This window comes from Mesoplodon densirostris, chromosome 1 (assembly GCF_025265405.1).
Source record: "Mesoplodon densirostris isolate mMesDen1 chromosome 1, mMesDen1 primary haplotype, whole genome shotgun sequence".
In the NCBI taxonomy this organism is placed as follows: Eukaryota; Metazoa; Chordata; class Mammalia; order Artiodactyla; family Ziphiidae; genus Mesoplodon; species Mesoplodon densirostris.
The window spans coordinates 35,807,051-35,833,045 of NC_082661.1; the positions used below are offsets into that span (position 1 = coordinate 35,807,051).

Sequence of the window (25,995 nt, forward strand, 5' to 3'; positions counted from 1 at the left end):
GCTTGTCACACTTCCCCATTTGGCTTCTATAATTTGGCTTCAGAATACCTTTTGAGAGGCCATTTGATATGTTTGCATTCTCTACACTGCCTAGCATAGTTCTCAGAATTTAAAATGTCTGCTTCCCACCAATCCCTCTCCGTGTTCTGGTCTCTCTAGAGGTAAACACTATTAGGTTTCTTGTACGTTCTTGAATAAATTTTCTGTTTGTGTATATCCTTTTAATCTTTTCAGAAATAGGATAATATTATGTATATGTACAGTTTTTAAAACTCTGTGATCCATATTTAAGCATATAACATCTGGTTACAAAATAATATGTTTTAAGTTAACAAGTGAACCAGGATTTAAGAATTCCACTTGAATCATGTTCTCTTTTAAAAGTTAGTTTAGGACCCCTCCAATTCACCAGCATAGCTGCTGTGGATGCAGCATTTTAGGACACTTCTTGGAATTGCATTCTGAGCTTGACCCCTATGACTTTGAACTCCCAGATTTGTTTTTTTCTAGCTTTTCACTTCCACCTAAGGGTGCCTGTGGGGATGAACCCTTTCAAGGACTCTCTTTTGTTTTGATGCTTTTGTGAGTTGTGCTAGTAAGTTTCTGAACTGCTTCCTTCTATTTGACTAAAGAAAGAAGTCTGTCATCATGTATAATACTTAAAAAATTAAATGACAGAGTGTTATTTAGATTTGCCAGTTGGAGAATGTATAGCTTTAGAATTTTCTCTTTGATTTTAATTCTCTGTGGCTAAGCATTTTACCCCTATTTTTACTTAATTATCAGTTTTTGATAAAATTTCTGGCTCTGATGTCAGTGCATTGGTTATATTTCCTGTGCTATAGATAGAGTGAAACTTTTTTTTTTTGTGTGTGTGTGTGTGTGTGTTACGTGGGCCTCTCGCTGTTGTGGCCTCTCCGGTTGCGGAGCACAGGCTCCAGACGCGCAGGCTCAGCGGCCATGGCTCACGGGCCCAGCCGCTCCACGGCACGCGGGATCTTCCCGGACCGGGGCACGAACCCGTGTCCCCTGCATCGGCAGGCGGACTCTCAACCACTGCGCCACCAGGGAAGCCCAGAGTGAAACTTCTAATTTGCTGCCAAACAAACCAAGCCACGAGGCTACCTCAGGTCCTCTGTACTGGCTATTTCCTCAGCCTGGAAAGTTCTCCACCCATATATCCCCAGGGCTTGCTCCTTTGCTTCCTTCAGGTCTGGACCCAGATGTCACCTTTCAGAGTGGCCTTGATTAATAATTAATAATAATTTTAATAATAATAAATTAATTTATTAATAATAATTTTATGTAAATTAGCAATCTCCCTGTCCCACTACCCATCACTCCTGTTCCTCTGACCCTGCATAATTTTTCTCCATAACACTATCACCACCTGATGTATCATATTTAAATTTATTATTTGTCTCTTCCAACTAGGCTCTAAACTCTGTGAAGGCAGGGACTCTGCCTGATTTGTTCCTTCCTTATTCCCAGTACCTAGAGAAGTGCCTAGCACTGTAGTGAGAATGTAGTACATATTTGTTGAATGAAGGAATCTTTTACTTGCTTCTCATAAAGCTAAGCAGTGTCACATAGTCAAATGAATAGGTCATTTGACTTAAATCTGAATCGTTAACTCTGCTGCTACTAGCCCAGGTGACATGAGGAAAATGATGCCTCTTATTTGGGAAATGAAGATTTAAGTTAGGTCATCTCTGTGGTCCTATTTAGCTCTTGCATTCTGTAATTATTTCCTCTCTTTTGTTGCTCTTTCTCACTTAAAAATTTTCCTGTTTTAATATTTTTTCCTAGTTCTGGCTGTAGTTGTATGATGGATATTATCAATTACTTTACTGACAGTGTTCCAGTCTCTTGGTTTGGGAGGAAACTCAAGAGATAAGCTAACATTTTCACAGGTCTCAATTTTTCTCTTTCAAGTCTCAGTTTTTCCCTTTTAAGTTTATATCATCATAGCACACAAACTTCTCAATCTCATCCTCCTGTCCACCACGGGTATGGCTTGCTTAGAGGGAGAAAGAGGACACGCACATGCTGTTATCAGCTCTGTCAGCCATGCCTTCTCCTATTAGCCTAAATGTAGGCATGCGTTTTGGCCTGTTCCTCCTCCTCACCTACCCAGTGTTTCTCACTTGTCAGTTCTACCACGCCATCTGGGGTAAGCGATTCCTTCTCCCTCTTCACCACTACCAGCACACATGGCATATTTCAAGCTTCTTTGTTAAACATCGTGTTTTTTTCCTCATGAGAAGAGTCAGATTCAGGAATTCAAAGTGTATCTTCAGGAAGTTATTTTAACCCCTGTTCAGTTCCTTGATCCATCTCGAAAGGCCATATCACATTGGGAAGTAATAAATCAGCTATTTTACTGTCAACATTTTCTTCCAGCCCATTTGCTTATGTGGACCCCTTGCACTGTAACATGGCCTATTTGTACCTTGAGCTCCTCAAAGACTCACTCAACGAGTATGCATATGCAGCAGAGCTAGCAGGCTTGAGCTATGACCTCCAAAATACCATCTATGGGATGTATGTAAGTACCCACGTCTTAGAGCCTTCCACTCATCAACCTTTTTTATATTGATTTGCTGGAAGCATTTTTGATTGAGGGTGTGAGTTTAATTTCTTTTTTTTGTGACTAATCATATTTTCGCATCATTTAATTTTTAAGTTAGCTCTTACTCTTAAGTATTCAGCAATATACCATTCATATTATGCAAATTTTCCTTAATTTCTTTTTTTTTAAACATCTGTCATCAGACTGTCATATTTTTCTCCTCAAAACAAAATTGGACCCTGATTTAGGTTTAGATCTCTCCCATTCTGTATCTGAAGTCTTGGTCTTTGACAACAGAGAATGAAGTCTTCCTGCCATTGTAAAACAGAAGGTTGGCCTATACTATTTCCCTAGACATTCAGATCATGAGGCTGCATATTCATACTCTTCGGTCATGTTTCTTCATTACCATGCCACTGCTTGAGGTATCAAAGCATTTCTTTTGTTTTTCTTTTTGTTAGTCGCTACATTTATGCTGATCCTCTCCATTGCAACATGACATACCTGTTTATCAGGTTATTGAAGGATGATTTAAAAGAGTATACATATGCAGCACGCCTCTCAGGTTTGAGCTATGGCATTGCATCAGGAATGAATGCAATACTTGTAAGTAACATGAAAACAAAAGAAAAGGCATCACACCGTTTAAGCATTATGTTGAGCTTGGGAAAACTATTAACTTCTGCACTTTAAAACAAGAAGATTGATGGTTTTTTCCTTGCACCTTTTTAATGATTGAAGAACTCAAGTTAGTATTAGTTCCACTAACAAATGATTTAGTAGAGTTTAGTGCATCTTGTGAACATGTATTTGTGCTACATTTATTTGCATGTTCCTCTGCTTGAAATGTTTAACATATTAATCCTGAAAGCGTGTTGTTCTTTCCATGTATTTGAATATATTAACATCTGTAAGTGAAAGATACCCATAGTTCCTGTTGTGCTGAATTTTACTTATATTATAAGCTTCTTTATTTCTGCTGACAGTAGTAGAAAGTTCCTGTGTTCAAATACGTCTGACATTTTCATTTATTTTGTCGCATGTATCATTAACTACTTTAAAGTGTGTTTTAAGATAAACATTATTAAATGCATCCCAAGAAATAACTAGATCCTTTCTCTTGAAACCGTTTCTGTTATGTTTGCAAACTTATATCTCATTTCCAAATTAACATGGCACACATTCATCTTCACTTTTCTTAAAAATATATTGTATGTTTTCATAACAACTAAAATGAGAGCATGCACTGTGTACTCTTTCTAATTCTATACAAAAGGTTTTAGGGTTTTAAAATTTTATTTATTTTGCAGTGACTTTTTTTCTTCATACAAGTAACTTTTCTGGTAGTTTTTGTTTAATGTATAAGAATGTATATAACCTAACCATTCTCAGAGTCCAGGGAAATTTGAAGCTCAGAGATCAAAATAAAATCCAAATAGAAAAGTAATAATCTATGGTTTATTTTTTGCTGTTGAGTTTTAGTAGCATATCACCATTAAAATAAATAATTTTTATTTTAAATTTGTGACCAAATGGGCTTTTTGCTAGTTGTCAGTCTAGTTCCCACGGTACGTGATGTGCTTTCCATGCGCAGTGACCTTCACTCCTGCTGAGATGCTTGCCTATCAATTTTCATAAGGTAGAGGCATCCAGAGATATTCTAGTTGCAGTGTATCCGCTACCTCTGTGGGTGCCACCATGTGGCAATATAATAGTAGGAAATGTGATAGTAGGCTTCCCCTGCTTTTCAAAATGTTATGCTTTCAGAAACTATTAAAGTAAACTGTCCTAAGGCAAAATCCAGACAGTACATACAGTGTATCCTTACTTCACATTTGTTTTGCCACTGGCTTTTGGTACATCAGCAGAACTCATCAAACAAGCAAGTAGTGAGACCTATGGACCATTATTGGGCAACATTGGACAAGAAAAGTGGCAAAATGCCATATAATACAAAATTGGGTCTTCCTGATTTCTTAAAAGATGATTTTTTAAAATATTTAAATATAAACAATTTGGGGACATATCCAGTCGTTTGCTAGGTAACCCTCCCCTATGATTTTTACCTTCTTAACACAACTATAAAAATCTTAAGCCTGCCATTCTTTAGAAATTCTTTTTGAAGGTTAAATTTAAAACACATTCTATAATTAATTTTGATTTAATGAGAACTTGAATTTTGATGATATATAGTGTGTACTGCCATAGTTTGGCACCAGGTAAGTTTCCTGCTATTGTTTTTGTTTAGGAACAGCATATGCTTTGGGATATTAGTAAATAAAGATGGTCCATGTTATCTTCCTAAGTGTTGAAGTATATTTATGAGAAATGAAATTCATTTAATTTCTTGTTTTATTTTTATTTTGATACACCTGGTTTGGGGATTTTCTGCATGTTTTAAAGTCAAGTTGAAGTTGTTTCATGTTAATTTTAGACTTTTAATATCCTGAACTCTTTCCGTAGCTCTCAGTGAAAGGTTATAATGACAAGCAGCCAATTTTGCTAAAGAAGATCATTGAGAAAATGGCTACCTTTGAGATTGATGAAAAAAGATTTGAAATTATCAAAGAGGCAGTAAGTTTTCTCAACTTATTTTTATAATTTTTTTTTATTCATATGGTGATATTGCCACATTATGAACATTTTTGAAAAAGGCGAGGAGGAAAAGAAGCATTCATAACCCTGTGGCAGTCATTTTATCCTATCTTTGCTGAATGCTATACTCTATCCAGAAGGAAAGCCTGGGAGACTCTGGTGGACACCTGGCCCCCTTCTCTGTAGGTCCTAAGAGCTAGGATAGCACTGACTTTCAGAGAGGAGCCTGAGGTAGACCTAGTGGCTTTCAGGGACTCCTTGAAGGTTTCATCCAACCTCCATTTAAGAAGACTCCAGGGCTTCCCTGGTGGCGCAGTGGTTGAGAGTCCGCCTGCCAGTGCAGGGGACACAGGTTCGAGGCCTGGTCTGGGAAGATCCCACATGCCGCAAAGCAACTAAGCCCATGCGCCACAACTACTGAGCCTGCACTCTAGAGCCCGTGAGCCACAACTACTGAAGCCCATGTGCCTAGCTCCTGTGCTCCGCAACAAGAGAAGCCACCGCAGTGAGAAGCCCGTGAACTGCAATGAAGAGTAGCCCTCACTCGCTGCAACTAGAGAAAGCCCACGTGCAGCAATGAAGACCCAACACAGCCAAAAATAAAAAATAAACAAACAAATAAATAAATAAAAAGGGAAAAAAAAGAAGAACACTCTATTCTGCAGGCAGGGACCTCAGCCTTCCATGACAGCCTTGTCACATTAGGGCAGACTATTTAGGCTTGATGTATCTTCCACTTAAATTCAACTCATGGTTGGTCTAGTAATGGAAATATGGGATGAATAGCTACTTTAAAAGCCAAACTATGACCTTCATAGTTTCACCAAAAGAAATTATCATCAGTTTTCAAATTAAGATTCAATATTTTATATATATACATATCCATGTTGCTTGCTTAGAGAGACTTTTGGGATGACCTTATGGTGAAGAATTAAAGGATGCCAAGAGATGGAGGCCTTGAAAACTGGGGATAACTTTCTGAGAGATGAAAGAGATCCCATAGTGAAGGTACTTAGCGTACATGTCAGATGCTGGGGGTAAAGCAGCAGCCTGGACAAAGAAAAAGTATGCTCAAGACTTCTCTGGTGGTCCAGTGGTTAAGACTACAAGCTTCCACTGCAGAGGGCACAGGTTCGATCCCTGGTCAGGGAAGTAAGATCCTTCATGCCTTGCAGTGTGGCAAAAAAAAAAAAAAAAAAACCTTTTGAAAATACAACATGCAATCGTTTTTTTAAAATTTATTTATTTTATTTATTTTTGGCTGCATTGGGTCTTCGTTGTTGCATGCAGGCTTTTCTTTAGTTGCGGTGAACGGGGGCTATTCTTCATTGAGGTGTGCGGGCTTCTCATTGTGGTGGCTTCTCTTGTTGCAGAGCATGGGCTCTAGGCAAGTGGGCTTCAGTAGTTGTGGCACACGGGCTCAGTAGTTGTGGCTCACGGGCTCTAGAGCGCAGGCTCAGTAGTTGTGGCACACGGGCGTAGTTGCTCCGCATCATGTGGGATCTTCCCGGACCAGGGCTTGAACCCGTGTCCCCTATATTAGCAGGCGGATTCTTAACCACCGCACCACCAGGGAAGTCCGCAATCATTTTTAAGACTCAGTGTACACACCTCACTCCTGATACTATTTCTGGTGTTATAAGGAACATATATTTTAATTGAATTTAATTGAAGTTCTGTCCTCAGAATTTTACATTTTACGTTTCTTAACTTTAACTTTACATTTCTTAATTATGGGGCCAAAAAACAAAAAAAAATTACTTTAAAAAAAAGAAAGAAAAAGCATGCTCTTTAAGTATCAGAAGGGAGAGAGGAGTAAGTCCCATTCTAAATTACATAACTTCAAAAAGGAGGATGAAGCAGATACCCCTGCATCCCATTTAACACATCATTTATGCAAAATGAAGTTTGATTATAGCTGACCTTTTGAAATGATTTTAAAAAGATCGATAAAATTAACAAACCCACGTCTCCCTTCACTAGTATATGCGATCTCTTAACAATTTCCGAGCTGAACAGCCTCACCAGCACGCCATGTACTACCTCCGCTTGCTGATGACTGAAGTGGCCTGGACTAAAGATGAATTGAAAGACGCCCTGGATGGTGAGACTCTTTCTACTTATAGCCTAATGTTTTCTTCATTCTTTTCTAAAATCATTTTGGTTTATCCTATTACCTAGTGTTTATGCTTTCTAATAACTTGTAGTTCCATTAAAGCCAGCTGTGCATACTGTTTTTGGGGTTTTTTGTTTTTTGTTTTTTTTTTTACAGAAGCAGTGGTGGCCTTTGAAGTGGCTTTTGTATTCAGGCAGTTTAACCACATTTGCTGTTTTCAACCTGGACCCACAACAGTCAGTTATTACTGTACATAGATTTCTGCAGATGACAGTGTTTTGACCCAAGCACTTACCTTTTTAATATTGAAGTTTTCAGAAAAGGAAAAAAGGGCTGAGCTTGAAAGTCTTATCACACAGAAAGAATGCTTAGGCATTGTTGTTGTTGTTGTTGTTGTTGTTGTTGTTTTTGTTTTTTTGCGGTACACGGGCCTCTCACTGTTGTGGCCTCTCCCGTTGCGGAGCACAGGCTCCGGATGCGCAGGCTCAGCAGCCATGGCTCACGGGCCTAGCCACTCCGCGGCATGTGGGATCTTCCCGGACCAGGGCACGAACCCGTGTCCCCTACATCGGCAAGTGGACTCTCAACCACTGCACCACCAGGGAAGCCCGCTTAGGCATTTTTAGATCTATTCAGTTTGGTTAAAAATGGAAAATATGTAAAGCCTAAAGAGTCATCTTTTGTTGCTTTTTTCCTAAAATTTTAAATCTTGTCTTCAGAGGTTTTGCTTTAAAGTCCTAAATTCCTCAAGGGCAGTGAATTATGCCTTCCTTTTATCCTCTTTATTTAGTATCTAGTATATTATGCCCTCAGTGTGTGTCTAATGAATGTCTATTCAGTGGAATGAAATTACTTTCAGGGTTGTTTCATTGGAAAGAATATAGACCAATACTACCCTTTATTATTGTTTTATCTTTCCACTTCTCAGCATTACTTTACCTATTAATCTTTCTTCCTACATGCTCAGCAATAAGAGAAAAGAAGTGTTGGGCTTCCCTGCTGGCGCAGTGGTTGAGACTGCAAAAAAAAAAAAAAAGTGTTGAATTTTTAATGATCTTTTATGACAAGTCCTTTCTTATTATGTATCACTACGCCTTTGATGACTTTAGTGACAAATCAAGAGCAAAGTATTGAAGGTCATTATTTTATTGGTTGAGTAGGCATATAGATTATAAAATTCATTAACTAGAACAGATACGTTTTTAATCTGGACAGTTAACACACCTTTCTTTGCAAAATGATTATGAGTCACATCCGGTTGTAACAAGCAGGAATTTTACCTTTTTTAAAAACTACCACATAGTTGATTTTAAATACATTTTCAAGAGACCGAACCTGCATTCAGCATGATCCAAAAGCAGAGATTTGGGGATTCCCACCCCCTTTGTTAGATTTTGGGTCAGATGGTATATGAATTATAAGCAGAATTAGTTCTAAAGTTTCACATAGGCATGTGATGCCTTCCTAAAATGTGTTTTATAAAGAGAAAGTCAGCAGTTTTTCCATTGAAATTTTCTGCTCTAATAATCATTCTGTTTTGATATATATATTCATCAATAATCCGGTAATGCCAACATGGCTTAATCTGGAGACAACTCAGTATGAGAGGCTGGCTCCCCCTGACTCTACGTCTGTCAGCTATCCAGGTGCCAGGGTAGCAAGAACCTCAGAATTCAGTGTGGTCCAACAGCAGGTACTGCCTGCCTGCTCTGCACCAGGCGCCAGGCTGCCGGTGCTTGAGATTAAAAAATGATCAATTAGGTGGGGTTTCTTGGATCAAGGAGCTCCAATCTAGTGGCAAAGCATAAATGTAAAACAGATTGTTTTTTGTAGAGGCAAAGAGACTTAGTATTGTTGTAGAAGTTTGCAGAGAGAGCTGAGGGGTCTAGTGAAGGAGACTTCTAGGGCAGTGCAGTGGAGTGCGATGGTTATGCATTTTGGAATTAGACTAAGATTCAAATGCAGCTCTGCCACTTACTAGCTTGATGACTTTGGACAAGAAACTTAAATTTTCTTAACTTCAGTTTTCTCACCTTTAAAATGGGGATAATAGCGCATAATTTATAGTTTATAGGATAACATCTGTAAAATGCCCGGTGCATAGTAAGCACTTGTTAATTCCCTTCCTATGTCTCTCTTTAAATTTTATTCACTAATTTTAGCATCCATTGCAGCATTTATTAGTATGGTGTCCTAATGGAGAAGGGACAACTCTTCTTTACTGAAGAATTAAATCAGTACATGTAAAAGTAATGAGAAGAACAGAAAATTCACTATTAGGATTCCATAATAATAATTGATACAGGCAGTATCCACCATTGGATGCTAAATTAGTGGGTAAAAGTTAAGTAAGGACAAAATATTTGTGTAGTCTCAAAGTATTTCCTCCAAAGTAAATATTTAGAAATTATAATGGGAAAAGAAGGCATTGGTGGGGTGGCTTTTCCTAATTGCTTGTAGAGCATACATGAGTTCCTTAATTATAACCAAAAGATTAAAACAGTCCCCTGGCAGACAGCACTATAACCACGTGGTCAGTGTTTACATCACCAGTATTACAGCGTAACAGCGTCATGTGCCCCCGATGTGATGCCCTGAGAAAGACATATTACCTCTGGGGTATTCTTTCTAAGAATACAGAAGCTCAATTTAAGCATGAGAAAACACTAGACAAGCACCAATAAAGGGCATTCTATAAAATAACTGAGCAGTACTGCTTAAAAATCTTAAGGTCATGAAAGGCAAGGAAAGACCAAGGAACTGTCACAGATTGGAGGAAACTAAGGACACATGACAAGTAAATGCAAGGTGGGATTGTGGGTTAGATCCTGGAACAGAAAAGGGATATTAGTGGAAAACCTGAAATCCAAATAAAGTCTGTATTTTAGTTAATAGTATTGTCCCAGTGTTAACTTCTTAGTTTTGATCATCATCCTATGATTGTTAAAGATGTTAACGTAAGAGAAAACTAGGAACTCCCTGTAATATTTTTGCAACTCTTCTGTAAGTCTCAAATTATCTCAGAGTTTTTTTTAAAAAGACCTTATAGGTAGAGCTTACTATTTCTTACACTTGTTTACAGATGTTACCCTTCCTCGCCTTAAGGCCTTCATACCTCAGCTCCTGTCACGGCTGCACATTGAAGCCCTTCTCCATGGAAACATAACAAAGCAGGTGGGGGATTGAGGTTTTAGCAATAATCTTTTATGCATCATTGCAAGAGAAAATTTTACCCTAGTTGGTCTAAGATTACTAACTAACCACCACAGTGTGGCTGTATAAGCACATTAGTGTTGACTCAGGCTTCCCTGCCCTAGGCAGGAAGGTAGGGGAGGGTATTGGGGGAGCAGAATGATATTGGTTAACTGTGGACCTACTTTCACAGCTGTCTCCTCTGTTTTTGCCTGCCTCGTGCAATCATTGAAGGAAATGGGAATAATTATCCCTACTCTGTAAGACAGCAGGACTGCGTAGTGGATAAGAGCACATGGTGTAGAATCAGCCTGATTCAAATCTTGACTCTTCCGCTTACAAGTTATGTAATCTTCTGAAAACGTCTTAATCTCTCTATGCTCAGTTTCCTTATCGGTAAAATTACTTATAAGGATTAAATTAAATAGTGTATTCCAAGTGTTTAGCATGTGGAAAGCATTCCAGATTCCCTTGGTAGTCTGTCTTAAAAACCCACACTCTCTACCACTCTGTTATATTGCCTCCAAAACAATATGCCACGGTCAGGTGCTAATAAGTGACTGAGACAGTATTCTTCCCCAGGTCAGTTTTATTCAGAATAAAGCCTCATGCTTACCTCCTTTGCTTTACTCTAACCCCAGGTGTCTGTGGTGTGGGTCATTGACTTGGGACCACCCTTCCATCATCAGTACCTCTCCAGCTTTGGCAGTGCCTTTTCCCCAGAATCGAGATCAGTGCTGATGATTGTCTGGGTCTCTGTTTCTCTTCACTACTGCCATACTGACTCTATTGCAAATTGATGAGTTCAGTTTTTATCCATTTGAACAGGATCAAATGTATTTAAGATTTAAAAATCCACTTTTATGGTAAACTAGGTTAGTTTGTTTCACAAGCATGTTGTTTCATATTGCATGGGCTGCTATCTAATCAAGTTACATTTGTGATTTGTAATGTGCTATGACCTGTCTTCTTCCACAGGCTGCGTTAGGAATTATGCAGATGGTTGAAGACACCCTTATTGAGCATGCTCATACAAAACCTCTCCTTCCAAGTCAGCTGGTTCGGTATAGAGAAGTTCAGCTCCCTGACAGTAAGTGGAAATGTTATATCTTTGGTAATGGACTACTTTGACATAATATTGTGTGTGATTACAGATGAGTTGAAGTCACTTGGATGATAATATATAGTTTTATGGTAAAGATCTACTGGGATCCTCTACTATTTATAGCTAAAGGTAGATAATTCTGCAGGAAAATTATCTGTAGGAGTGCCAAAGAGGTAAAATTGGAGGTAGGCAATTATTTTGAAGCAAATGATGCTGGAATTGACTGGTAATTGAGTATAGAGGAGTTAGGAAAAAATCACAAAACTAAAGAAATGTTGACTGTGAAGCATGAAATAAAATTTATTTATAAAAAATGTAAATTAGAATTAGGAGTGCCTAGGAATCTTTGGCAGAAGACTCACAGGTGCAGATAACACCATGTATTCACTGCATGCATATTTGATAAGGAATTAATATAAAGAATTGATAATAATATATTGGAGTTTGCAATGTTGGGTTACTTTTACGTTAACAGTGGTTTCCTTTGATATAGAACTCATTAAGCATTATTTTCAATGTTGTTCAGAATTGTATGGTGGGAAGTATGTTAGACCAGGGATGAGAAGCATTGATTTTTTTCTTTAAACTTTTTCTGAAAGTAATCACTTCCTCTTCTGACCCCCCAGCACAGGTTTTCTGAACCTTTCCTTGTTTAACCTACTCAGCACTTCTTCTCTTGTATTGGGATTGAAGTGCATCTCCATCTCCCCTGTTAGGCTATACATTTCTTAAGGCTGGAGTCTGTGTCTGGCTCACTTGAGTAACTACTAAAGCATTACCTCAGGATCTCTTTGTTGAATGCTCAAAGACACTTTGAGCACAGCACTGCTATTCTGCATGGCCAGTCATTACAGACCTGGTAATGGTTACTTTCAAACTTCACTTAGTTTGTTCCTCAGTCACCGCAGCATGGCAGAGAGGGAGAGTCAGGAACTGCCACTCAAGGGAATTCCCTGGTGGTCCAGTGGTTAGAACTCTGCACTTTCACTGCCTAGGGCCCTGGTTCGATTCCTGGTTGGGAAACTAATATCCCACAAGCCGCTCGGTACAGCTGAAAGAACAAATGATTGAATGAATGAATAAACTGCCATTCAAAAACCATAGCACATGGTCATCAGGCAATGACTAAACACTGTGTATTTGCTTAGTCACATTTACTACTCATGAAATAGTTATCAGATCATAAAGCATGGCCATCTGTTTATAACTTTGACGAATACTTGATCAGCATATCTGAGTTTTTGTCTTAGCTCTCCACCATCCAACTTTGTGTCCTTGGACAAGTCACCCCGCTTCTCAGGGTCTTAGTTTCCTCATCTCTAAAGTAAGGTGTTAGGCTAAGTCATCTCTAAGCATTGTGCACATTTGTGTAAATTTGTGAATTGACCTTCAGTGTGGGTGTTGGTAAACAATATTAGGAATAGAATGCTAAATAGATAATGGCACAACTAGTAATTTAAAAATTGTTTTGTATGGTTATTAAAACATAGGTAGTATTTCTGTTGAAGTTCTTATAGATACTAGCTAGTTCTAATCTAGTATGTACACTACATTGTAGATTTCATTAACTATGGATCTCATTTAGCATTAATACTTAGTCATAAAATGGGTTTTTTATAAGTGTTTTGCCCTTTAAAGTCAGTGAGTATTTATAGAGGGCCCACCAAGTACAGATCACTGTATTAAGATTCCCTTGGGTAAGTTGAGTTTCACATTCTTAATGAATTAATTGTAATAGTTTGGAACTGCCAAAAGACACCAACCAAACTGAACAACTTCATAACAGCCAAACAAAACAGTAACTTTATTAAACCCTAAATAAATTTTTGAACGTGTTGCTGTCTTCTTGAAACTTCCTAGGAGGATGGTTTGTCTATCAGCAGAGGAATGAAGTTCACAATAACTGTGGCATCGAGATATACTACCAAACAGACATGCAGAGCACCTCGGAGAACATGTTTCTGGAGCTCTTCTGTCAGATCATCTCCGAGCCATGCTTCAACACCCTGCGCACCAAGGAACAGCTGGGTGAGGGGGAAGCAGGGGATGGCAGGATACCTTAGTCTGTGAGGAACAGCCATTGTCCTCGAGAGCATTCTCCACATGTACAGTCCCCTAGCATGATGCTTCAGGCATGCTCTACTCAGAAAGACTGTGAAAGCCTTGTTTGTGGGGAATCCACTTCTAGAAGATAAGCAGTTAACATCTCATGGACATTAGAGCAGTTCTTAAGGAGATGATACTGTGTTTACATTACATACGAATCTATAAAAAGGTCATTTTGGGTGGGATGCTAAGGGAAGTCTGTTATGGATGACAAGGTGGGAAGCAAGCCATCCACAGAAGCTTAGATTTACTGAATTTTGGGTTCATTGAGGGGGCAGGTATTTTCTTTTATTCATCTTTGTTTCCCAAGCCTGGGGCACATAGAAGGTACTCAGTAAGTGTCTGTTGAGGAAATGTTTCGGCAGAGTTCTAGGCACTGTTAAAAGCCTTGGAGATCCTGGCAGGTTTGATCAATTAAGGAAAGAAACAAGCCCCAGTAATGTACATTGAATAACCAATGAAAAAGGATTTGGGTGAGTGTCCCCAAGTAACAATCTTTTTTTAAATAACCACAGTGGTAGATGCTGGACAGCAAAAGTGGATAAGTTATGGATGGTCTTTCCCTTCATGGAGCTCACAATCTAGTCAGGAATGCAGACCCGTAAGGAATAATTGTAGTACAGTGTGGCAAATGCTACTAAGAGTGTTCAAACTCTAAAGGCTATGCTGAAGGTAGGGAGGTGTGGTTTGGGGCAGAGCAGCTGGAGAAGGCAAGCCACGAACGCTGTTTAGGAAAGATGTAGACAGTAGGTAGTGTATGAGCTCACAAGGTGGCAATGGAAGTATGACCTTCAGTACTTGGTCTAAAGATGTGCAGTCTGAATGGGGTTGGTCCAGGAATGGGTTATCCAGCAAGAAATGCAATAGTGGAGGCAAGTTCACATAAGGAACTTGGACGTGAAAGGAAGCCAAGCTAGGACAATGGTTAGGGGATGAAAACGAGTCCAGCATTTCATAGGGATGAGAATAACTTTAACATGGATTGAAGGGGATTAACTAGCAGACAGGGAGGAGCCTGGGAATATTGAGTTTGAAAGATAAACAAGGGTTTTATCTCCAAATTTCTAACTATTCTTCAGAGAGCTCTTCTGCCCTGTCCTTAGGAACTGAAGATATTTTAATTGCTCATTTCTTCAGAGGTGAATAATATAAAGCCCTAAAGTAGATTTTATTTGCTCTGACAGGTTAATTTTTGAAAGATTAAAGGTGACCCATGTCTCAAATACCAAGGTCCTGACTGGCTGGTGTTTGCGTTTCAGGCTATATTGTCTTCAGCGGGCCACGCCGAGCCAATGGCATACAGGGCTTACGGTTCATCATCCAGTCGGAAAAGCCACCTCACTACCTGGAAAGCAGAGTGGAAGCTTTCTTAATTACCATGGAAAAGTCCATAGAGGACATGACAGAAGAGGCCTTCCAAAAACACATCCAAGCATTAGCGATTCGTCGACTAGACAAACCAAAGAAACTGTCTGCAGAGTGTGCTAAATACTGGGGGGAAATCATCTCCCAGCAATACAATTTTGACAGAGGTAAGGCAAAATTAGGGCCCCAACATTCATGGCATGGAAGTAAAACATTTGAGGACATTGATGCCATTCTACAAAATGGTATTTGTTTTGTAGGTGATGTTCCAGTACAATTTGGGATGGGGGTGGAGGCATACCACTTCTAAAGAACCTTTTTTCATGTAACAACAATTTCCTAGTAGAAACTTTATCTTTTTTTTTTCCTTCTCTGAACTAGAGCTGGATCTATCTGTATCTCATAATAATGCACTAATAATAAATCTGATTTCACTTTTTGTGTTCATTCAGTACGCCCCTGAGGCTCTGAGCACAGATAATGTAGGTATTTCTCATAACTCTAAACGGAAAATGTGCAAATTGAACTCTCTTGAGATAAGTGCTGCCCTGGAGGCGCAGGGGTTCAAACGTTTCCCTTTAGGGATCTCCCAGAATTTGTCAGTGCTTTTAGATTTGGGAGAGCTGTGCTCCCCAAACTGTCCAGCTTATCAGCTTCCTTTTGCCTTTCTTAGAACAGAGATTAACAATGGAGTGTGCTCAGCTACACTAGAAGTCAGAAAGAGTTGGGTTGTGTTCTCACTGTGACACCAACAAGCCAAAGATCTCAGCCAAGTAACATTTTTTGGGCCTCTGTTTCCTTACCTGTAATTTTTCTAGCAGTTGGATTCACTGTTAATAGTACTAGGTTGGCCAAGAAGTTCGTTCGGGTTTTTCCGTAAGATGTTAACGGAAAAACCTGTGCGAATTTCTTGGCCAACCCAATACCTACCACTTATTGAGCATTTGCCCTGTGCCCCTGGTATTGTGTTATTGTCAGTTAAGTAGTTGTTATCCCCAATTTCTAGATGAGGAAACTGAGGCTCAGAAAAGTTGAAGTGACTAGCCCAAGACCCAACAGCTCATAACTAGAGAGATGGGATATCCTCTTACTTTTTACTTGAAATTTATTCCCTTACTACTTGCAGGAGCAGATGATCACTCAACAAGATGGATTCTTAAGAGTGTTGGAGTGAAGGATATTGTCATTTAGTGTATATTCTGGGATACTTAAAATGAAAATATTGTAAATTTTTGTTTGATTACTTTTTTCAGATAATACAGAAGTTGCCTATTTAAAAACACTTACCAAGGAAGATATTATCAAATTCTATAAGGTAAGTTCAATTTGCATGTTTAGATTTTGACTGATAAGGAAATATTGTATGCACTGTGTATGTGTTGCTGCTTTGACCCCATTCAAGCAGGATTTATGAAGGCATTTTTATGGACCTAAGTTGTTTTTTTTCTTTTTTTTTGTGGTATGCGGGCCTCTCACTGTTGTGGCCTCTCCCATTGCGGAGAACAGGCCCCGGACGTGCAGGCTCAGTGGCCATGGCTCACGGGCCCAGCCGCTCCGCGGCATGTGGGATCTTTCCGGACCGGGGCACAAACCTGTGTCCCCTGCATCGGCAGGTAGATGACTCTCAACCACTGTGCCACCAGGGAAGCCCTGGACTTAAGTATTTTTGACACATATTACTGTTAGGAAAAAGAGATAGTCCCTATTGAACCCAGTACTGTTTTTCTCTCCCTCTGGACTGAGGACCGTGGTGGCCCTTCCTGGCTTCCAGATCCACCTGTTTAGGTTACCCTTTTGTTTCTTCTCTCTGTTCCTCACCCCAGCCCACAAAGAACATCGCTGAGCTTTTGGTGGGAAGAAAGAGCAAAGAAAACAAATAGAACTTGGGAATCAGATTATTTTCCAGTCTCTGGCAACTATAAATCATCTTCACTAATTTAGGTGCCACTATGGCTTCTTTTAAAAATAAATGATTACTGGGTTTCCCTGGTGGTGCAGTGGTTGAGAGTCCGCCTGCCGATGCAGGGGACACGGGTTCGTGCCCCGGTCCGGGAAGATCCCACTTGCTGTGGAGCTCCTAGGCCCGTGAGTCATGGCCACTGAGCCTGCGCATCCGGAGCCTGTGCTCCACAACGGGAGAGACCACAACAGTGAGAGGCCTGCATACCGCAAAAAAATTAATTAATTAATTAATTAATTAAATGATTACTCACCTTTGAACTGTGTTCAGAGATCTTCTGAGTTGGTTTTTTTTTTAATTGTGTTTATTGAAGTATAGTTGATTTGCAGTCTTGTGTTAGTTTCAGGTGTACTTCAAAGTGATTCAGTTATATATATATATATATATATATATATATATATATATATATATATATATATATATTCTTTTTCATATTCTTTTCCATTATAGGTTATTATAAGATATTGAATATAGTTCCCTGTGCTATACAGTAGGATCTTACTGTTTGTCTATTTTATATATAGTAGTTTATATCTGCTAATCCCAAACTAGAGATTTGTGAGTTTTTGTTCTTAAGTAGAATGACTTTTAAAAAATTTTTTATACTAATTATTATATTTATTTATTTATTTTTGGCTGTGTTGGGTCTTCATTACTGCACGCAGGCTTCCTCTAGTTGCGGTGAGCGGGGGCTACTCTTCGCTGCAGTGCGCAGGCTTCACGTTGCGGTGGCTTCTCTTGTTGCAGAGCGCGGACTCCAGTAGTTGTGGCACGCGGGCTTAGTAGTTGTGCCTCGTGGGCTCTAGGGCGCAGGCTCAGTAGTTGTGGCGCACGGACTTAGCTGCTCTGTGGCCTGTGGGATCTTCCCAGGCCAGGGCTAGAACCTGTGTCCCCGGCATTGGCAGACGGATTCTTAACCACTGCGCCACCAGGGAAGTCCCAGATTTGTGAGCTTTAAATGCCTGAGCTCACTGAGAAAGTTCAGTTCATCAAGAGAAAAGAGAGGCACCACCATTAAAGTTTTCCCAGTACAGCTTGAAGGGGTTTACACCATCTGAATTTTCCCCACCTGTAACAGAATTCATAGAAGGGTAGCAAAAATTTTAAGTGGGCATATAATGTGTAGTAACCATGCTAAGTTCAGAAATTAAAAATTTATGCTGCAATAGAGTTGTACCTAAAGTGTTATATATATTCTTTGTAATGTATTGGGACCGCTAATTTGTGTAAAATACTTTTATGTCTGTTTTTTAGGACAAGGAACAAAATTCTACTCCATAATTACCATAGTACCTTAGAATTATACCCTATCTAGTATCCTTAGCCACTTCTCCTGGTTCATATCTGATTTATCAGACACCAGGCTTTTCCATTGGGAGCTCAGGTCCTGCCTCATGCTAACATCTCTGGGAGGGACGTCATCTGCTTTTCAAGGTCACTTTTCAGGGATCTGTTGTAACTGCCGTAACAGGAGTGGTGCTTGCAGTTCTCGTTGGAATGATTTTGTGAAATTAATTGTACAGTAAAGGCTAATCAGATCTAATTCACCACTGTTGGTGCTGTGTGGGAGGGTGAGGAAAAGAAAATAGCCCTGAGTTGGAGGTGCTGATAGTTTCATAGAAGAAAAGGGTGATTTAGCACTGTCTACCAGTTACTTACACTTCCCCCCAGATCCTCTGCAGGACGACAAGGTTTCTGGTCTCTGTATGTGCAAACAAGTATTCATATAGCCAGTAACACCTTAGCAATAAGAAAAGAGAGACAGTAGCAATTTTAGGTTCAAAATTTGACACTAAAAGACAGCATTTTGAATGTTCCTTTCTCAGCAATGGGATTTGAACCATTTTGGCTATGGACATGGCTGGCTGGGCAATTTACCATTTTCTTTACCTCATGGCTCCCTTGCATTGTGTAGAGGAATTGTGCTTTTTTGCAGTGATAATCTTTTTTTTTTTTTAATTTATTTTAAAATTTTGGCTGCGTTGGGTCTTCACTGCTGCATGAGGGCCCTCCCCAGCTGTGGGGAGTGGGGGCTACTCCTCACCACGGTGCACGGGCCTCTCATTGCGGTGGCTGCTTCCCCTGTTATGGGCTTAAGTTGTAGCACAAGGGCTCTAGAGCGCAGGCTCAGCAGCTGCGGTGCACGGGCCTAGCCACTCTGCGGCATGTGGGATCCTCCCAGACCAGGGCTCGACTCTCCGCGCCTTCCACTCAATTTTGCTCTGAACCCAAACTGCTTTAAAAAATAAAATCTATTTTTTAAAAAAAATGTGTGGGGCTTCCCTGGTGGCGGGGACACGGGTTCATGCCCCGGTCTGGGAAGATACCGCATGCCGTGGAGCGGCTGGGCCCATGAGCCATGGCCGCTGAGCCTGCACATCCAGAGCTTGTGCTCCACAACGGGAGAGGCCACAACAGTGAGAGGCCCATGTACCGCAAAAAAAAAAAAAAAAAAAAAAAAAAAAAGTGTGTGTATGTATGTAACAAAAACACATACTTTTTTTTTTAATTAAATTTTTTTTTCTGTTATTTTTTGGCCACACCATGCAGCATGTGGGATCTTAACTCCCCGACCAGGGATTGAACCCATATCCCCTGCAGTGGAAGCACAGAGTCCTAACCACTGGACCACCAGGGAACTCCCAACACATACATATTTTTTAAATAAAACAATATAGAAAATAAGATTCTGTTCTGAAATACAACCCCAGGTAGTCTTTATGTCTGTGGAGAGAGCTGCAGTAGGACCGTGAGGGGCAGAGTTGGGTGTGAGAGCAGGGCTCCAGGACACGTGTCCGCTGCCAGGCTGTTCAGCCGTCCAGAGCCCTGCTCAGAGCTGCTGGCCTCCTCAGTGATCCATGGGGCAGCAGCAGGAGCACATATGGCCTCTGAGCACAGACTCTGGGCTCAGCCCTAGCACCAACTAGCTAGCTCTGTGACCTTGGCCAAATTACTTAAGCTTCCTTATTTACAAAATAGAGATTGTGGGGTATTCATTGCAATGAGGTATGTAAAGTGATTGACACTTAGTAGCATTTATTAAACAATCTCTATCATTATCTCTTTATTAATAATATTCAATCTTAGGATTTTTCAATATTTTAATCAGAATGTTTTAGATCGGAATATGTTTTCCTCCTTGGTATTATAAAGTGGGTTTTAGTTGTGTTGATTTACTACTTAAGACTGTCACACTTTGTGAGGTTAGTTACTTGTTCTCAACTGCCTACAAAAGAGGGTGCTCATGTTCAGCTCTTTGTGGTTCCTAAGACATTTATTTTAAGACATTATTAGTTATGTGTGTTCAAAAAGAATGATGACTTAATATGATTTACTGTGATGTTTCCAGAAGAAATGAAGATTTCTCTTTCCTTCCACAAATTCTGTTATTTATTTGAAGTTACAGGTGGTACCTGATTATTGAATTTGTGAAAATAACAGTTATAAGACTGACTTTCTTGTCTTAAAAAAATGAAAGTATTTATTACCAAGCTTATGCTAAATCTAGAACAGGCTTTCCCTAGCTATGTTCCATGATACAAGATACTAATAGGGGGTACCTAGAAAAAAGGGTTTCGTGACCATGTATGTTTGGGAATGACTACTCTGTATTCTCATTCTTGGAGAATCACAGAGCATGTTAGCTTTTGAAAAGTTCTAAGAACCCCATTGTTAAGATTTCTTTAGCCCAGCATTTGTTTAGTTTTGATTAACAAAATATTTCCTACGCTGCTATCACTATGGACTTTTTTTTTTTTTTTTTGCACAGAATACCTATAAATATCTCTTAGGACTCTAGTGTTCCTTAGAATAGAGAAATTCTAAGAAATTTCTGCAATTGGTTGAAAATGCAATTGGTTGGTTTTTAGAAAAATGGGGATTATCCAAAGTTGGTCAGGAAATTGAACAGGATATTCTGCTGTAACCAATACAGGTTAAGAAGGCAATGAAGGTTTGGGTGAAAAGGGATCAAGAATAGATCTTTGGAAGCAAACGTTTTACTCCAGTAAGATGCTCTCACATGAGGCACTGCTTGTTACTGGAGGCTGACCAGGGCTGAGCTCCTGAAAGAGGCTGTTCTGCCAGCTGGCAGAGCCGTGGGCAAGCTTGCTGTGCAACCTCAGCAGGGCTTCCATTGCAGCTGCACAGGGCCAGGCTTGCAATAACTGTTCCGTAAATAACTGTGAGTCAGTCTGGCTTTGCTGATGATCTCTTCCTCTGAGGTTACAAAACATTGCTGCTGGCTGAGGCATCAGGGGAAGCTTCATCACCACTTGTGTTTTCCCTTTGGAAAAGACAGATACAGGTCCAGCATCAAGGAAAAGGTGAGGAGACACTTCCCCACAGGATCCTTCTGCCAGCGTACCACTCCTGGCTTTCTTGGTAGTAACTAAGGGGAGTCCCTCAAAGCAACGTGGTGGAATGGAGAGAACAAGCAAACCTCGCTTCTGGCACCATCCCTTCCAAGCTGTGTGACTCCAGCTGTGTGACTCTTTGTTTTAGAGTCAGTCTCTAAAACAGGAATCATCATGATGTTTAGCTTACAGAGAATCAAGTGAGCTAACATAGGAGAGAGGCTGATACAAGATGACACTCAAGAGATGTTAGTTTTCTTCTTCTCTTAGGGGGGCAAGCATTGTGGTCATCCCTTAACTAAGCTCAGGCCATTCATTGTCTCTGCAGACACTGCAGATCAGTAGGTGCAGCCCTGCGTCACACCCCAATGAGAACTAGGCTAGGGTTTTAATCCCAGCGCAGGTATGTACTAGCCTGGGAGCTTGAGCACTTAATCTCCTTGGACTCAGTTTTCTCATCGTAAGATGGGGTTAAGAATAATTCTTGCCTACCCTCCTAATCTTTGTGGAGTTCAAATGAACTACTATAGGTAAGGGGAAAGAAAGGGAGGTGCCTTTACTGTTTCTGACTGCGTGAGAGCTGATTCTTCATGGTCGTAAGAGAGCACCTCATTTTAAGTTCCTTAGTGGGGCAAAAGGGTGACCTTGCTATTCTTTCCACCCAGGAAATGTTGGCGGTAGATGCCCCGAGAAGACATAAGGTATCCGTCCATGTTCTTGCCAGAGAAATGGATTCTTGTAAGTATTGAGTATTGACTTTTTCAAAAGTGTGTTTTAGGCACACGATAGCTGTACCATGCCATAGTCACATCCCTCATAGAGCACCAGGAAGTAAAGGGGCACAGAAGGGGAACTAACTGGAGACAGGGTCTGCTCTGTCAAAGCAAAAGTAAGGGGGAAAAGGAAGTGAGGCAGTGAAGGAGAGAGCCAACGGCAGATGACGCAGCACCGAGCTGGCCACAGCTCCACAAGAAAACAAGGCCAGGTGCTGGCAGGACATCTCCAAAGAAGCTGTATGGAAAAACTGCATGTCGCTGGGGAAGGGTGAGCAGTTCATCTGTCCTTCCCATCTCCTGTCTTGGACTGGCCAGGGTTTGCCCCATGACCATTTACTCCCCCAGCCTTCCAGATTGTTTTACTGGGTCCTTCCGGGTGGCCAGAACCTCAGGGTCCAGTGAGGTCAGAGCTGGGCGCTAAAGCAGCTGCGGCCAAGGCTATTTAAGCACAGTAACATCATGAACCATCATTAGGGACACTCTGGATAGGAGGCAGGACAAGCGAACAAGGCCTTGGGAGCACACACCCTAAAAGGATCTGAAAGGTACATGAATGGGACCTGGTGCAGATTTTTAGTGAGCTGAGTCTGGTTTGTGTTTGTTTGTTTGTTTGTTTGCTCTCATGTACAAGTATCAATAAGTGCAAAGCATTAAACCTTTTGTTTTTTATAGGTCCTGTGGTTGGAGAGTTCCCATGTCAAAACGATATAAATTTGTCACAAGCACCAGCCTTGCCACAAGTAAGAAATATAAATTTCATGTTAGCTTGCCCGGTTAGAGGACTTCCTACTTAGAAGGAGCTTGTTTCACCAGGACACATAAGACCCAGAGATTTCAGGTTACGAGGTATTCGGGCATCTACTTTAGGTCTCCCTTAAAGACCAGGTTGCCATTCTTTCCTTTTTCAGCTGCAGAGACTCAGCCTTTTCCCTTGTCCGCCTTGTCCTCTAGCTTGAACAGTTGTGTTACTCTGCAATGAGTCATCTCCAGCCCCATTTATCCCAGCCTTTTCCATGGTGCTTGTGCATTTTAATCATCTGGAAAGGCTGGCATTTACTTGCAAGAAGAGGAAGCTGGCAGTGTAATTAGGCTCTTGGCGGGTGGGCACACTGGCTTCTACCACTGCGCCAAAGCAGTGGGCCTGAGCCCTCAGTGGGCCTGCCCTTGAGTGCCCGGAGGAAAGCCAAGATTCTTCCCTCTGGCCCAGAGTCCCACTGGGGACATTTACCATAGGTTTGTATAGACCCTCTGACCTTACTGATCCAGGAAGAGAGGTCAGTAGATATAAAATGTAATATATAGTGTAGAAACCAGCGTGTATATATAAAAATAAAGTTTATGTCCTGTTCAGTCTGCTTTTTAGGCTAAATACACTAAGAGAAAACTTTTTTTCTTTGCAGCCTGAAGTGATTCAGAACATGACTGAGTTCAAGCGTGGTTTGCCACTGTTTCCCCTTGTGAAACCACATATTAACTTCATGGCTGCAAAACTCTGAAGATTCCTCACGGGCGGGAAAGTGCAAGTGGATGCATTCCTGAGTCTTCCAAGGGCTAGGAAAACAATCTTGGCCACTTTAATATTTTCTGGTTCACTATTAGAGAGACAAACAGAAAAAAAAAAAAGTTGTCAAATGTCATTATGTAGAAATATTAAAAATCCAAAGTAATTAAATTACAAAATCTTATAGATGTAGAATATTTTTAAAATACATGCCTCTTAATATTTTAAAAGTTTTCTTTTCATTACTAAGAGAAATGTCCCTTATATAACAATACTTAAAATGATGGATGATATTCCTATAGAAACTTTCTTCCTTATTCTGTAAAATAGTCACTTGTCAGAAGAAAAATATGTTAGCTTTTTTCTAAAAGCCTCCTAGGTTGACAGAAAAGACTTCAAAACATATAGAAAGATAATACCTTTTTAAAAATGGATCCTCAATTTTGCTTTCTACTTAATGGTTTCATGTAAATAATGGAGAACATTACATTTGGCAGATAATGAACAAAGCAATGTAATTTTCTTTTATTAGTGAAATTGCTGATTATATAAGGCATGGTTTTAATCTTTTTATAGAATTTGAACATGTTTTTTATTCAAACTAGTAAAATGCTGGAAAACTCTAGAACACCCTCCTTATTTACAGTGCTAGAAATACAGACTTACCTTAACATCAATTTTGTCCCAAACTGAACTTCTCAGGATTACTGTGATTTGTTTTTTTCTGATTGAATTGTATTGACATTCTTGTTCATAGTTGGTTTGCAGTGTTCGATCAGTGTCACTTTTTCCCATCAACACGTTGCTGTATTTATTTAACAAAAACAAACAGGGTCAACTTCAGATCCCACTGAGTGTGTGACATGCTTTTCCAACATCATCTGTTCTAAACACCTGTAACTTTTTACTACCACGAAATTGCAGTCAGTATGCGAACCAAAATATTTGCTCCATTATGAATATAAAAGGCAACACGTGCAAAGACACCTTTTTGGAGGTATAAAAAGGAAAGCCTTGGATTCTTAAATAGCGTGCCATCCATAGAGACTCTGAATCCTGTTTTGCTACCAGTCTAATACTGCCTTAAGTGTAAAGTTACTTTTTGAATATATAAATTCAAACATACAAACACATAGATGATGACTGGAGTGAACTTTTAAAAAATATTTTTTTCATGAGATACAATTTTGGATGAAATTGTTACTGTAGATTTAACAGCTGTTTTGAAATATTTACTGTTATTAAAACTTAAAGAGAAATTGGAGACATACAGGCACTAGTAACAGTAAGTGGCCCTGTAGTTCACTAACTCAGGCAAAGTAAAGAATGGCATTTTCAGATGACATTTTACCTCCATATGACTTGATTTGCCAGGACTTCTTTCTGTAGAGTCATGTCTTTTCACATCTTAAGTTTTCACATTTGTTATTTTTCTGAATAATCTGAATTTGGGGCAAGAATGATAATCACAACTGTGGAGGCTGCTTTTGAAAGCGGGGCTCCATTTCTACTGTCAGACGTGGTGCTGTAACCACCTTTTTATCCCTATCTTCAAGAGCTTCCTTGTATGAAGCCTGTCTTTGTCCATCAGAAGGTGCGTGAGTCATCATCACTTCCTTCTGGTTTTATGCATTTGTAGACTATGCAGCTTTTCATCAAACTGCAGATATATACGAGAGGGATCAAAAACTAGTCCTGAGTGCATAAATCCACCACTGGAAAAGTAAATAATCCACTTATATCTTTTCTGTGGAAAATTATGTGCTACTAGGTAACTTTTTGCTCTTTAACAAAAAGGGAGGGGGTGAAATTTAACAGTATCATTTTTATGAGAAAGTCACGTGAAGAAACCTGAAAGGCATCTCATGTGGTCTTACAGGAACCTGTGGTTGCTCTTGAGCGTGCTCTAGCATTGTCTGGTTTCCACTTTGGATCTAGAGCTACTGTTGGATCACTGAGGCATACTTATGGATTCAGCTACATGGGTCCAAGCTGCAGTCCCTGAGCAATAACAGACTACCTGGATACTGCTCTTTACTCAGCGCTTAGTAAATGAGATTTGTGAAACACACTAAGGTGTTAGTTACCCGTGACTTTTTGAAAAGTCTTCTTTTTCACTTCTTGATGTGGAAGAGAGAGCATGTGACACAGCCAGTATGTGGTAGAGTGCTAGGGTAATCCTGTTTACAATAAATTGCCTGAATTTCAGCTCTGGAGTTTGCATTTGTATTATTTTTACAGCTTCAGTGGCCAGTCCTCAGCCTACCTCTCAACATCCCGATTTGACGATGTTTCTTGCTTTCATTGTTCCTAATGTAGAAAGCAGTGGATTTTTTTTTAAGTGAATCTGGG

At 40.0% G+C, this 25,995-nt stretch overlaps 1 protein-coding gene across 2 annotated transcripts in view; it reads left to right on the forward strand.

Moving 5' to 3' along the window:
• The window catches only part of IDE (insulin degrading enzyme), a 122,658-nt gene extending 96,807 nt beyond the window's left edge, over positions 1–25,851 (forward strand). Inside the window, exons 15-25 of one of the 2 annotated variants that reach the window (XM_060101998.1) lie at positions 3,034–3,178; positions 5,036–5,146; positions 7,151–7,271; positions 10,366–10,457; positions 11,454–11,565; positions 13,441–13,608; positions 14,946–15,218; positions 16,305–16,366; positions 22,032–22,104; positions 22,815–22,882; positions 23,543–25,851. In XM_060101998.1, coding sequence (XP_059957981.1) covers positions 3,034–3,178; positions 5,036–5,146; positions 7,151–7,271; positions 10,366–10,457; positions 11,454–11,565; positions 13,441–13,608; positions 14,946–15,218; positions 16,305–16,366; positions 22,032–22,104; positions 22,815–22,882; positions 23,543–23,638 — 1,321 coding nt within the window. In that variant the 3' untranslated portion in view covers positions 23,639–25,851. Of the gene's footprint in view, positions 1–2,403; positions 2,549–3,033; positions 3,179–5,035; positions 5,147–7,150; positions 7,272–10,365; positions 10,458–11,453; positions 11,566–13,440; positions 13,609–14,945; positions 15,219–16,304; positions 16,367–22,031; positions 22,105–22,814; positions 22,883–23,542 lie in introns of both variants that reach the window. The other variant, XM_060101988.1, reaches the window with a different exon arrangement.
• Positions 25,852–25,995: the final 144 nt, after the last annotated feature.